This window comes from Bidens hawaiensis, unplaced genomic scaffold (genome assembly GCF_021521415.1).
Source record: "Bidens hawaiensis isolate Kalapana, Puna unplaced genomic scaffold, B.hawaiensis_p1.1 tig00009160_1, whole genome shotgun sequence".
NCBI classification, from domain to species: Eukaryota; Viridiplantae; Streptophyta; class Magnoliopsida; order Asterales; family Asteraceae; genus Bidens; species Bidens hawaiensis.
Genome location: NW_027491674.1, coordinates 363,210 through 377,550, shown reverse-complemented (window position 1 = coordinate 377,550; position 14,341 = coordinate 363,210). Strand labels below are relative to the sequence as shown.

Below are 14,341 nucleotides of genomic sequence, written 5' to 3'. Positions count from 1 at the left end.
TTTATTTACTACTCCTAGTTTATTCTATACTTCATGGTTTGACTAACGATGCAAATTCATATTTAAATATAAGATAATTTTACTTTTTTAAAATTATATATATGATTTAAAATAAATTATTTATTATAAAGATATTCAGTTTTAAACTGGTTTGGTCAATGAACCGGTAAGATTTAATTATGAAAACCAATACATCAAAAACATAAAAAGTGTGTGTGTCATGTCTGGAGCGTCAAAATCAATATATTCAGTTGATATTAGATCTCAGAAAGCCACATTCGAGTATTAAAGAGAGCTTCAGATAAAAAAAACTAAAAAATGAAATGATTATCCAATTGTTTGAACTATAAACTGTCCAAATGATTGCTTGATACTTCTAAATTAAATCAACTACAACCTTTTTCTTTGGTTAAAAACTATATACTTTTCTTTTCATTTTTATTTTTTTCTCAAAGTGTGGAGATGGTGATGGTAACGGCAACATGGTGGTGCTGGCTTGGGTTGGTGAGAGGAATAAATGCTGAACTGGTACACACACCCTCCATTAAAACCATTTGTATTGTACCTATTCAATTTTATAGAATTTTATTTATTAATTCTCATACCTTTTATTTATATCTCTACTTTTCTTTTTAAAAAAATAAAAAAAACATTTGTCCCAGTTAATTTAATACAATACACCTCATCTTCACCAGCCATAAATTTTATACAGCAGAAGATGACCAGAGCATGTCAATGACAGCCATCTTTTTGTAGGAAACAAACAACATCATAATTAGTAGATTCATATAGGCTTTAAACTCTTTCCAACATTCACCACCCACCACCACCGTACAACCACCGTGTACCACCACCGTGGGTTCTAAAATCTTGGGGTTTTACTGATCCAACAACTACCCAGAAGCAGATTCTTACAAAAATCCAACCTTTTTGCTTAATCTTGAACACCCATTTCAGTTTGAACAAAATTGAATCAAGAAACTAGCAATTCACCCCTCAATTCTTGTTTTTTTCACTGACCCAGATGCTAAATCTTGTAAAGATTCAATCTTTAACCATTCTTGACAATTGCATTCCAATTTGATCCCAAATGGGTACACAAATCAGCAGTCTTTAACCAATGAGAAGCTTATTACAACAATGCTGCTACTTGACCGCTGGTCTTCTGCTGCTAACCACTTTGGCAGCCGGAGAAAAAGAAAAAGAGATCTTGCTTCAGTTCAAAGGTAACATCACAGATGACCCTTACAATAGTTTAGTCTCATGGGATTTGAGTAAAGATCAGTGTAGAGATTTCAGTGGTGTGTTTTGTGATTCTTTTGGGAATGTGTACAAGATTGTGTTGTGGAATACTAGCTTGGCTGGAGTATTACCTCCGGCATTGTCCGAACTTAAAGCCCTGAGGATTCTCACCCTGTTTGGGAACAGATTCACTGGAAACATCGCGCTGGAGTTCGAAAAGCTCACTACTTTATGGAAGATTAATGTGAGCTCCAACGCGTTGTCCGGTCAAATCCCTAGTTTTTTAGGGGATTTGCCAAACATTAGGTTTCTTGATCTGTCAAAAAACATGTTTGAAGGAGAGATTCCGTTATCTTTATTTAGGGTTTGTGGAAAAACAAAGTTTGTTTCCCTTTCACACAATAATCTTTCAGGTCAAATTCCGGTCAACGTCAATAACTGCTTGAATCTCGAAGGGTTTGATGTGTCATTCAACGGTTTAGATGGTGGATTCCCTTCACAGATTTGTGAAATACCAAATCTTGTTTATTTATCTTTAAGAAGCAATAAGTTAACTGGCAGCGTTGAAGAACAGATCACAGGTTGTCGAAGATTAGAGCTTTTGGATCTTGGAACCAATCTTTTCACTGGAAGTCCGCCTTTTCGGGTTCTTGAGTTTGCAAATATGAGTTATTTTAACATCTCGTATAACGGGTTTGATCCAGAGGTTATAAATATTAAAACTTGTAGTGAAAGATTAGAAGTTTTTGATGTTGCTGGTAACGGTTTTGAAGGCGAGATCCCGATGAGCATTGTTACACAATGCAGTGGGTTGAAGGTTATAAATATGGGGTATAACAGATTAACTGGTGAAATCCCGGTTGGGATTTCTAGTTTAAAAAGACTTACAGTTATTAGATTGGGAAATAATTCGATTAATGGTGAAATCCCGGAAGAATTTGGGTCCATTGAGCTTCTGCAAGTTCTTGATTTGCATAATCTTGATCTTGAAGGTGGGATTCCAGAATCTTTAAGCAATTGCAGGTTTCTTTTAGAGCTGTAAGTCCGTTTGTACCTTAAGCTTTCTTTGTTGTACATCATGGGTGTGCATAAAACCAAAAACCGAACCGATAAATAAACCTAACAAAAACCGACGGTTTGGTTTGACGTTTTCGCAGAAACGAACTTTTGGTCCGGTTTTGGATGTAATAAAACTGAAAAACGGAACCAGATCGACTTTATGGATTTTCATTTATTATTTTGAACTTTAAGTATTTATAGTAATTTAAATAAATAATGTCACCCAAAAATTTTAGTCCAAATGTATAATAACAATTAATTGTTAAGCCACGAAAAGATTTAAGCACAAATTCATTATTTTTGGCAAACGGTTTTCAAATTTTCAGTTTTTGGTTCGGTTTGAACCCAAAACCGACCCATGCACACCCTTAAACAACATCCGATAATCGTGATGATCAAATGCTAATCTTGTTACACTTACAGGGATGTTTCAGGAAACTCTTTGCAGGGACAAATCCCAGAAACATTTTACAACATGTCATACCTTAGAATCCTTAATCTTCACAAAAACAACCTTAAAGGACCAATCCCGTCATCTTTAGGAAATCTTTCCAAAATCCAAACATTAGACCTGTCCCAAAACTCATTATCCGGGCCAATCCCGTTTTCTTTAACAAACCTTTCAAACTTGAACCACTTCAACGTCTCCTACAACAACTTATCGGGTCGAATCCCATCGTTTTCCCTCCAAAGTTTCAATCTTTCTTCGTTTTCAAACAATCCGGGACTATGTGGGCCCCCATTGGACCGGTCTTGTTCGGGTGATTCAACAAATTCTGAATCAAATAGACCGAAACTACGCGTTCCCACCATTGTTGCCATTGTTGCTGCTTCATTGATCTTGATTGGAGTTTGTTTAATAACTGTTATGAACATGAAAGCAAGAAGAAGAAGAAATAGAGAAGATGAAGATATTGTTATTGAAAGCACACCTTTGGCTTCATCAGATTCTAATGTAATTATTGGAAAATTAGTGCTTTTTAGCAAAACATTGCCATCAAAGTATGAAGATTGGGAAGCTGGGACGAAAGCTTTACTCGATAAAGATTGTTTAATTGGAACGGGAACTATCGGAAGCGTATACAAAGCCGATTTTGAAGGGGGGATTTCAATAGCAGTGAAAAAGATTAAAGCTTTAGGAAGAATCAAGAATCAGGATGAGTTTGAGCAAGAAATCGGACGGTTAGGATCGCTTCGACACCCGAATCTTATAATGTTTCAAGGGTATTATTGGTCTTCAACTATGCAATTAATATTATCCGATTTCGCGTCGAATGGGAACTTGTATGATAATCTTCATGGGGTCGGGATACCAGGGACGAGCTCGGGTGTTGGAAACCGGTTAAACTGGCCAACACGGTTTCGGATCGCGTTAGGGACCGCAAGGGCATTATCGTACATTCACCATGATTGTAAACCTCAAATACTTCATCTAAATCTTAAATCTAATAACATCTTATTGGATGAGGATTACGGGCCGAAGCTTTCGGATTACGGGTTGGTTAAGTTGCTACCATTGCTGGATAACTTTGGGTTGACTCGGTTTCATAACGCGGTTGGATATGTTGCGCCCGAATTGGCTCAAAGTATGAGGTTGAGTGACAAATGTGACGTGTATAGTTTTGGTGTGATATTGTTGGAGCTCGTTACGGGTCGGAAACCGGTGGAGAGCCTTGGTGGGACCGAGGTGGTGGTTTTGTGTGAATATGTTCGGGGGTTAATTGAAAGGGGGAAAGCTTTGGATTGTTTTGATAGAAGTTTAAGCGGTTTTGTTGATAATGAACTGGTTCAAGTAATGAAACTGGGTTTGATTTGCACATCGGAATCGGCTTTGAGAAGACCGAGCATGGCTGAGGTGGTTCAGGTTCTCGAGTCGGTGCGGGCTGGGTCTGGACCCGGTTTGGGATCCGGATCGTATTAGGAGGGACATTCTTTTAGATTCAGTTTATAATCAACATTATTGATTGTTTAATGCAATTTGTTTTCAATAAGATTCATTCATAATTGATAAGTTACAAGATGTAATCGTGTCGGCTTTTGGGTTATTCGAATTTGAAAACAAGTTAAATAAAAATAATGAACAAACTAAATAAAATGAGAACATTGCTTCAAGATTAGATGTTTAAAAATAAGTGACACAATAACCAAAACTAAATCTAGAGTGCTTAGATGTTTTCAATATGCAGCCTTCTTGTGCTGCATTGCTTTCCTATGTTCAGGGGTGTTTGGATCGTGTTTTGAAACTGGTTATATATTATTATTATTATAATTGTAACTTTTTAACATTGGAATTATTAAAACTTCAAAAAACATGAGCACATACATCTGATTATCTGATGGATGGTAAGTAGCGATCTAATTATCATTTGTAGCTGTGGGTTGGGATGGGTAATGGGTTAGAACGTGCCGCTTTCAAAATAGGTTTAATTTGTTTTGGGTCAAATGGGGTTTGACAAAAATAGGTTCGAGTCATAGACGAATTATAAAAAACATTACATGACCGAAGTTATCAAAACAAAATCCGAATTGTTAAACAAATCTATTAGGATTCTGAAATTGCGGTGTTGGTGGCATCAACGATGATGAGGAGGTGATGGAGTCATGCAATGGTCATGAGTGGTGTTAGCCTATTTGAACCTGTTTTTAGTTTATAGAAGTGACTTTTCTTGACCCGCTGTATGATTTGAGTAATCAACCCGCGGTATAATTGAGCTAGCCCAAATAAATTTATATAAAACGTTTTTCTCAACTCATTCTTTTGACAATGGGCCACGATTGTCACAAATAATCATTAGTATCTATTAAGTAGATAAAACAGATGCAAGCGGACCACGACTTGTAATTCTGGTTGATGAGTTTCTTCTCACCACCTATGACTAATAAAGGTAACCGAACAAGAGAACTTGACATAGAGGTTTTGGTATACAAAGCCTTGTGTATTTTCTGATGACCGAATTACAGAAATGTCCTTTATGTTTGTATCAAATTTCAGTAGTTGTCCTTTATCTTTAAAAGTAACATAATTTGTACTTTACGTTTCGAAATGTCACACCGTTTGTCCTTTTGGCCTAACCCAGTTAGTTTTTTTCGTTAAATCTGATCATGTGTATGTTTGTATCAAATTTCAGTAGTTGTCCTTTATCTTTAAAAGTAACATAATTTGCCCTTTACGTTTCGAAATGTCACACCGTTTGTCCTTTTGGCCTAACCCAGTTAGTTTTTTTCGTTAAATCTGATCATGTGCCTTGCACATGAGGGCAAATTGGTCATTCTACATATTTTATTTAAAAAACATTTAATAATAATTATTATATTTATATTTATTTATATAGAATATATACTACATAATTAAATATAAAATATCTCTTCCTCTCTCATTCATCCCTCTTTCTCTCTTTCTTCTGCCTCCATGAATCCACACCAAAACCACACCACCACCATTAACACTTACCAACGCTGTCACCGTCAACCCTCACCCCACTGTCACTATCAACACATGTTACCTCATCTCCGGTGAGTAATCAGAAAGGCAAGGTTGATTCATTCACTGAAGTATTGGCGAGCAAAAGATGTTGACAAAAACGCCGCTCCTGAAAGAAAGAAAAATCCGACGGGAAATTAAGCGGATCTGAGACCATCGCGGTGCAGCTAGAGTTTCACAAACCCTAGAACGATGGGTGGCTGTGGGGTTTCTAAGACAATCGGATGGTTTAGGAGGATCTGCAGCAACAGTTTTGACAGAATAAAGGTGTCGATTAGGGTACGTGCGACGTGTGACGGATCAAAGTCGTGTTCTTTTTAGCCGTCGTGAACGCCGGAACGTCTCCGATGTCCACGCCGTTGGAATCGAACAAAACGGTGGCACGATCGTAAGAGAACGGGATCTGCTTGTTAGGGTCTCCGACGTCCATGTTTTTTTTATATCACACATGGACGTCGTCGGCGGGGGTGGGTTCTTGTGGTAGTGGATATGGTGTTCGTCGTCGTCGTCGGCGGCGGCGGCTCGCCGGAGAAGACGCAGGCAGAAGAAGAAGGGGAGACGGGGGTGGGTTGGGTACTTGGGTTAAGTTATTTAGTTTGTTAATTTTTATTATAATGTTTATAATTAAGTAGGGAAATTGACGAATTTGCCCTCATGTGCAAGGCACATGACCTAACTTAACGAGAAAAACTAACTGGGTTAGGTCAAAAGGACAAACGGTGTGACATTTCGAAACGTAAAGTACAAATTATGTTACTTTTAAAGATAAATGACAACTACTGAAATTTGATACAAACATAAAGGACAATTTCTGTAATTCTGTCATTTTCTGATTAACCTATAACAAAACTACCATAATGCACATGCCAATATCATGGGCGGCTTATATATATAGAGGTTGTTTTGTTAGTTGTAACTTATTTTACTTGCATCAATCTGTAGAGGTAGGGTATGAAACCCACCATTTGGCTAAGTATGACACTAATTGCATACGCCGGGCGGAACACTAGGCGCCAGGAAGCCACTACATCAGAGCATAGTGCATGGCGCGAAGAGTGGAGTCCAATATAACTTTCCCTAACACCTCGGGAATGGTAATGCAAAGGTCCCACCAGCATGGGACAAAAAGATGGTAACCCACGTAGGGATAAACACCAAACCAATGGGGATTGGACAACACATAAAGGATGGTACAAACAGTACAATCAAATCCTTGTCAAAAGGCCATGATGCCCACCAACTTCCACCAACCACCACGACCGCACGAGTGGGGAATATTATTGGTGGAGAACCTGACAAGGTGGTTGGTCACACTCTCTCTCCTCCAGCTATAAATACCAGTAAACCTCCAAATGGTAAAGGGCAGACTCTCTCTTACTATCACTATCTAATTATACTACCTCGTATTATCAAATACTGATTCTCACGCCAGAGGGTGGTTACGAGAGAATCCCCCCATTCCTCGTAACGAGCTCACGGTGTTCTATTTTGCAGGATACATTTGTCTGCGCCAAGAAGGTTTTATAACCCATCGTGTAGAATACTTAGCCATTACCCTCGGACTAACGTGTTAGACCTTGAGGGGTGGATTCGTGTTTCTTCATTGGCGCCATCCGTGCATAAAGCTAGAACAGTAACTCACTCCGTTCTTGGCTCAGATGAGTGGCAAGACTACACCAAAGGATGTTGGCCAAAAAACCAACCTAGAGGGAAACATCGAAAATCTGGACGTAGAAAATACGGATGGAGGTCTCCTTAATGCCTCCACCGTTCACCCTACCATGACAGATAAGCAGCAAATAGGGGTGTACACGGACCGGACAAGAGCATGTCCGTGTCCGTCCGTTAAGCTTTTGACGGACAAATGGACGGTTCACGAACACTCTACCGAACGAAAATTCATGTCCGTGTCCGTCCATTAAGAAATTGAGTTTGTCCGTGTCCGTCCATGTCCGTCCGTTAATATTTTAAACGGACGTTAACGGACAATAATGGGCAAACGGACACTAGTGGACATTAATGGACAAACAAACATGTGAACATTAATGGACAACGAACACTAATGGACAAATATAAACGGTAACATATTCACCAAGCATATATCTAAACAACTTCACATACAAATTAGGAATTACACCATATAACATTCAAATATACTTAACACTTAATATATTAACATAAAGTGGATCACTATAATATAAGTGACATCAAACATGTGTAGTAATATAAAAGTGTTATTAATAACACTAGAAATTCTGCAGTTATATTACAATACTGGATAGATATAAACACTAACGATACCTGACGGACATTACCGGACGTAATCGGACGAACGTTACCGGACGTTCACGAACACTATCGAACGGACTTGGCCCTTGTCCGTGTTCGTCCGTTAAGCTTACCGAACGAAATTTTTGTGTCCATGTCCAGTTCGTTTATTAAACGGACGAACATAAACGAACTTCTTGCCGAACCGGACGCCTGGACGTCCGCCGGACGTCCGGTTCGCTTACAGCCCTAGCAGCAAACAAAAGCGCGCTCCAAAGTAGCCATGCCGCCGGACATCATGGCGTGGCTCGAGGTTAAACAACAAACGTTGAGAGACAAAGTACAAGAAAAAATGGCATCCGTTGTGAAACCTAGATCACTGTTTGAGACAGATTCTAGTAGCAACGAAGAAGAATCTGAAGAAAACTCCATGCCGGCTCAGGCGAAAACACCATTCGCCAAAACGCCTCCTGCTAAGCAAAACAGCAAAGCAGGAGAGAAAGCCCAGAGGTCGAACCAAAAGGCAGACTCACGCCTAGACGACCCTGACTATGAAGAGAGCTGGAAAGGACCAGAGGCCAGAAAGTTAGTAAAATACCACCCAGAAGCGGCGGTAGATTTTTCCAAACCATACCGACCAACAACATCGGCGGGAAAATCAAAGTTCGTGGCAAGAATAGCCGAAGCCGAACTACCAGAAAACCCCAAATCCCGCCAACGGTGGGTCAATATGATGGTATCTCAGATCCAGACGATCACTTACAAACCTTCATAGCTGCGGGGTTAGTATCAGGGTGGACCATGCCGTTATGGTGCCATATCTTCACACTAACCCTAGTAGGAGCCGCTAGAGCATGGTTCGAAAGATTACCGGATAACCAAATCACAAGCTGGGAAGACCTAGCAAAAAAGTTCACTCAACAGTTTAGCCAGCAATGATGACACATCAGTGACCCAGCAGATATTCTGAATGTCATCAGAAAGGATAACGAAACGCTTGAAGACTTCATCACTAGATTCAACCAGGAAGGCCTGAACATCGGCGGCGTAAGCGAAGAACTTCTGTGGGAAGCCTTTCGCCAAAACGTAAAGTGCGATGATCTCATACGGAACCTTACGGGTAGAGATGGCATGCCGCAGCGATGGGACGATGTTATGCCCGCTGCCAAGAGATACGCGCGTATGTAACAAAGTTTGGGAAAAGAACTGGCAAAGAACGATGCCAGGAACGACATTAATAGGGCCCGCCAGGGCAAATAAATGTCCTCCGTATGGTCGAGGTTGAACAGCGAAAGAGAGTCCACATTCGATCCATCCAAAGCAAGACAAAAAGGTCAATCGAGTACGCCCCAAACGAATGGATCCAGATGGACCCCGCTGACAAGAAGCCCAGCCCATATAATGTATAACGAAGGAATCCAGCTGAAGAAGCCGGCATCTGTCAAACAGGGGCCAAGCACATATATGAAAAGTTATTGCGACTTTCATGAGCAACATGGCCACACGACAAATCAGTGTATCAATCTGAAAGACGCGATTGAAGAATGTGTCAAAAATGGCAAACTGGATCACCTTGTCAGAAACATACGAGGGAAGTACAGACGCCCACCTCCAAGAGATAGCGGAAGACCAGAAAAGAAGATCAAAGATCTACACGCTAATATGATCTCGAGCAACGTTCAGAGCAAGAAAAGGAGGACAGAATGGGCGCCATGGAAGGAAGAACAAATCATCTTTCCAAGAGTCAGAGGAGGGGCGAACAAAAAGGCACCCTTAGTAATCACAGCCGTTTTCGGTAATTACAGGACGCCGCGCTTCTTTGTCGACACAGGGGCAACGTCCAATATCATGTACCGCCAGTGTTTCGACCTGGTAGACGAAGAAGACAAACGTCGGTTGACAGCAGTGAACGCTCCAATCACAGGGTTCAACCAAAGTATCGCATACCCGTTGGGACAGCTGACATTCCCAGTCGAACTGAGCGATGGGCTCCACTCCCGAACAGAAGAGGTTGATTTCCTAGTAATGGAAACTTCTCACCCACAATACGATATAATCTTGGGAAGGGAAGCCATTGGTGACTTCAACGCTACCCCGTCAATAGCACACGGGATAGTGGGGATACCAACCCCGACCGGGATAGCAATGATCCACGCCAACAAGGAGTGCAACATGGCGGAAAGAAAAACACCGCCGCAAAAGATGCAAAAAACCAGCAAGATCAGAGAAGTGGAAAAATGGGCGCTAAACAACAAATTCCCAGAGCAAAGCATAACTATTGGCCCAACTATCTCAGAAGAAGCACGCGCAGCGCTCAAGAGCTTATTACTCAAAAACATCGATGTCTTCGCTTGGACCCCAGCGGATATGACGGGAGTCCCAAGAAGCAAAGCGGAACATGAGTTAAAAGTTAACCCGAATTTTGTCCCGGTGGTACAAAAGCGAAGAAAAATGGGGCCAGAACAGGCAAAAGCTTGTGACGAGCAGGTCCAGCAACTGATCGATGCAGGCATAATCCGAGAAATTCAGTACCAAACTTGGGTAGCAAACCCGGTAATGGTACCCAAGTCAAGTGGCCAGTGGCGCATATGTATTGACTTCAAGGATCTAAACAAGGCGTGCCCAAAAGATTGTTGCCCCTTGCCATAGATCGACCTTAAAGTTGACGCACTGGTACCCTTTCAGTTCAAGCGTTTTCTAGATGCTTACAAGGGGTATCATCAAATCCACATGGCGATAAAAGACCAAGACAAAACGGCGTTTAGAACAAACAGCGGAACATATTGTTATAAAATGATGCCATTTGGCCTCAAGAACGTTGGGTCTACTTACCAAAGGTTGATGGACAAAGAGTTCAAACCTCAAATTGGGAGGAACCTGGAAGTTTACATGGATGATATCGTCATTAAAAGCAAGACGGAAGGAGCCATGTTAAAAGATATCGAGAAGACCTTCAAAACTCTAAGGTCAATTAGCATGAAGCTCAACCCTGGTAAGTGTTCCTTCGGCATGGAAGAAAGAAAATTCCTAGGAGTAATTGTGACGAATGGTGGCTTCAAAGCCAACCCAGAGAAATTGGAAGCCGTGCGAAAAATGCCATCGCCAAAATCGGTCAAACAAGTACAAACGCTCAATGGCCAATTAGTCGCCCTGAATAGATTTTTGTCTAGTCACGCTGAAAAATCATTCCCGTTCGTCTCAACCTTGAGAAATTGCCTCAAGAAGTCTCAATTCCGATGGACGGAAGAAGCAGAAACGGCGATCCAAGAAATCAAGTCACGACTGGAAGAGCTACCAACACTCACAACGCCCAAAGCTGGAGAACCATTAACAGTATACTTAGCAGCATCAGAAAAAACAGTCAGCGCTGTCTTGATGGTGGAAAGAAATGGTGTTCAAACACCCATTTATTACATAAGCCGCACACTGGCAGATGCAGAAACAAGATACTCCACCTTGAAAAAGTTAGTCTTATCCTTGGTTCAAACAGCGCGACGTTTGAGAAGATACTTCCAGGGGCATCCAATACATGTTCTCACCAACTTTCGCTTACAAAACGTACTGGGCAAGCCAGAATTGTCGGGGAGACTTTCCAAGTGGGCGATAGAATTGGGAGAATATTCCATTGAATACAAGCCAAGGCCAGCAATTAAAGGCCAGGTTTTGGCTGATTTCATCGCAGAAATACCTCAAGGAAAAGAGGAAGAATTCAAAAGAGAGATTGAAGTCCCTGTAGATCAAAAGAAAGATGAAGTCTGGAAGATGTTCACAGACGGAGCTTCTAATGACGAAGGCGCTGGAGCGGGCCTAAAGATAACCAACCCAGAAGGGCAACACTTCACGTACACATTACGCCTAGAATTCAAAAGTACAAACAACAAGGCGGAGTACGAAACATTGTTGGCAGGGTTAAGAATCTCTAGAAAACTAGGGGCCCGCCATTTGGAAGCACATGTGGACTCCATTTTAGTGGCAAACCAAATTGAAGGATCGTATGATGCAAAGGACGATAAGATGGCATCATACCTAGCGCAAGCTAAGGCGCTAATGGCAACTTTCGCCACATGCAAGGTGAAACACATCAATAGAAGTGAGAACAAACAGGCTGACGCCTTAAGCAAACTTGCATCCGTCGGGTTCGAGCACCTCGCAAAAGACGTCCGCATCGAAGTCCTAGCTACGCCTTCAATAATGAACAAAGAAATTCTCGTTTGCTCGAAAGCAGAAAAAAGTTGGATGACACCAATCATCAATTACCTCGCAAGAGGCATCTTGCTAGAAAAGAAAGCAGATGCGCGGAAGATCCGCCATAAAGCGTTGAATTACACAATCCAAGGAGATATCCTATATAGGCGATCATACTTGGGCCCACTCCTCAGATGCATAGACCCATAGGAAGCAAATTATCTGCTTAGAGAAATTCATGAAGGAATATGTGGCGTACACGCAGGTCCGAGGATGGTAGTGGCGAAAATCATGAACACGGGATACTATTGGCCAAGCATGCATGTTGACGCCGAGAAAGAATTGAGAAAATGCAGCGCTTGTCAACGCCATGCACCAAACACCCTGCGTCCAAAAAACGCCATGATACCGGTAACAGCTTCTTGGCCATTTCAGAAATGGGCAATTGATATAACCGGACCATTTCCAGAGGCGCCAGGCCACGTGAAATTTTTGATCGTAGCGATCGATTACTTCACAAAGTGGGTCGAAGCAAAGCCGGTGGCAACAATCAACGCAACGAGCATCAAGAAGTTTATTTGGGAAATTATAATTTGTCGGTTTGGATTACCCATGAGCTTAGTCAGTGACAACGGAACACAATTCGCTGACCAACATATCCAAAAATGGTTGAAAGAGCTCAATGTCACGCAGACATTCACTTCTGTTGCTCATCCACAAGGGAATGGTGAAGTAGAACGCGCCAACAGAACAATCGTGGGCGAAATCAAGAAAAGATTAGCTACCTCACGTACTATGGGCCATAAGAACGCATAAAAACACAAGCAACGCAGAAACACCGTTCAGCCTAACTTATGGTACCGAAGCAATGATCCCCGCCGAAGTTGGCGTCCCGTCACCAAGAATCACAATATCGAAAGACAACGACGCAGAAAGGAAGTTAGACCTAATGCTTCTTGACGAGCGTCGAGAGTTGGCGGCAATAAGAGAACAAAATTACAAACGCCAACTACAAAAGTATTACAACGCTAAAGTGAAAATATGTGAGTTCAACATCGGAGATTACATCCTTCGCAACAACGAGGCATCAAGAGCACAACCGCTAGGCAAACTAGCGCCATCTTGGGAAGGCCCATACCAGATCAAGGAAGTATTGGGAAAAGGCGCCTACACTTTGATGCACCTCGATGGTTCAGCGATTCCTAGAACATGGAACGCAGCACAATTGCGAAGGTGTTATATGTAAATCGATTCCAATTGTATAAACAGGCCAAGGGTCAAATATGAATGGAAACGATACTCCGCATTTCACAAAACAAACCTTTTTCATTTATAAGCAAAAATTACAAGCGAGCACTTACGCCCCACACAAAAAAAAAGGAGAAACACAGGAAAAGAACACAAAAGAAAAGGCCTATTCTACATCGTTGACACTCCTTCCAGAGTCAGCGACCGAAATATCCTCTTGATCGCCAGCAGGAGCGGTGGAAGGACCAGCCTGCGAAGGCTCAAGCATATTCCTCAACAGCTGCACGCCATTCTCTTCCTTGGCATACTGAGCAACTTCCGAAAGAATAGGAAACGTGAGGGAATCATAGTCCGTCTCAGCAGCAGCATACTCCTTTTCCACGTCAATGGCGTGAAGGGCATAGGCCTCAAGTGGAAGGTTGTTGCGCAAATGCGCAATACCATCAAGAAAACCAGCCTTATGACCAAGCTGTTGAGAAGCATTGACAAGGGCTCCAACGCAGCGCGTTAAATCATCATCACTAATGATGCGTTGAGCAACCTAAACAAAGGAAAACATCATTAGAGTAAATAAAAAAAAATAATAAGGGGGGAGAGCAACGAAAGAAGATAATACCTTGCAAATAGCATGCTTTAGCAACCAATCGCGGTCGGCAGCGGTGGAAGCAAGCTCAGAGGTCAAAACCTTAATGGCCTCCTCATTAGAAGCCAGCGTATCAGCCAACTTACCAGCATCCGCCTTTCTCACCGCGGGCTTCCGTCTCCAACTCTTCAATACGCTTACGAAGATCAGCGTTTTCACTCTCGATTCGAGCGGAAGCCTCCTTGGCAGCAACAACGCGGCTGCGTGCGTCCGCA

General features: G+C 41.8%; 2 protein-coding genes across 2 annotated transcripts; both read left to right on the top strand.

Moving 5' to 3' along the window:
* The first annotated feature begins 725 nt into the window (after positions 1-725).
* LOC143531418 (putative LRR receptor-like serine/threonine-protein kinase At1g12460) lies at positions 726-4,222 on the top strand. The gene is made up of 2 exons (XM_077026721.1): positions 726-2,280; positions 2,725-4,222. Exons 1-2 carry the CDS (start codon positions 1,121-1,123, stop codon positions 4,220-4,222), a joined length of 2,658 nt encoding a protein of 885 aa, XP_076882836.1. The 5' UTR covers positions 726-1,120.
* Positions 4,223-13,103: 8,881 nt separating this feature from the next.
* LOC143531419 (uncharacterized) lies at positions 13,104-13,481 on the top strand. The gene has a single exon (XM_077026722.1). It carries the CDS (start codon positions 13,104-13,106, stop codon positions 13,479-13,481), a length of 378 nt encoding a protein of 125 aa, XP_076882837.1.
* Positions 13,482-14,341: the final 860 nt, after the last annotated feature.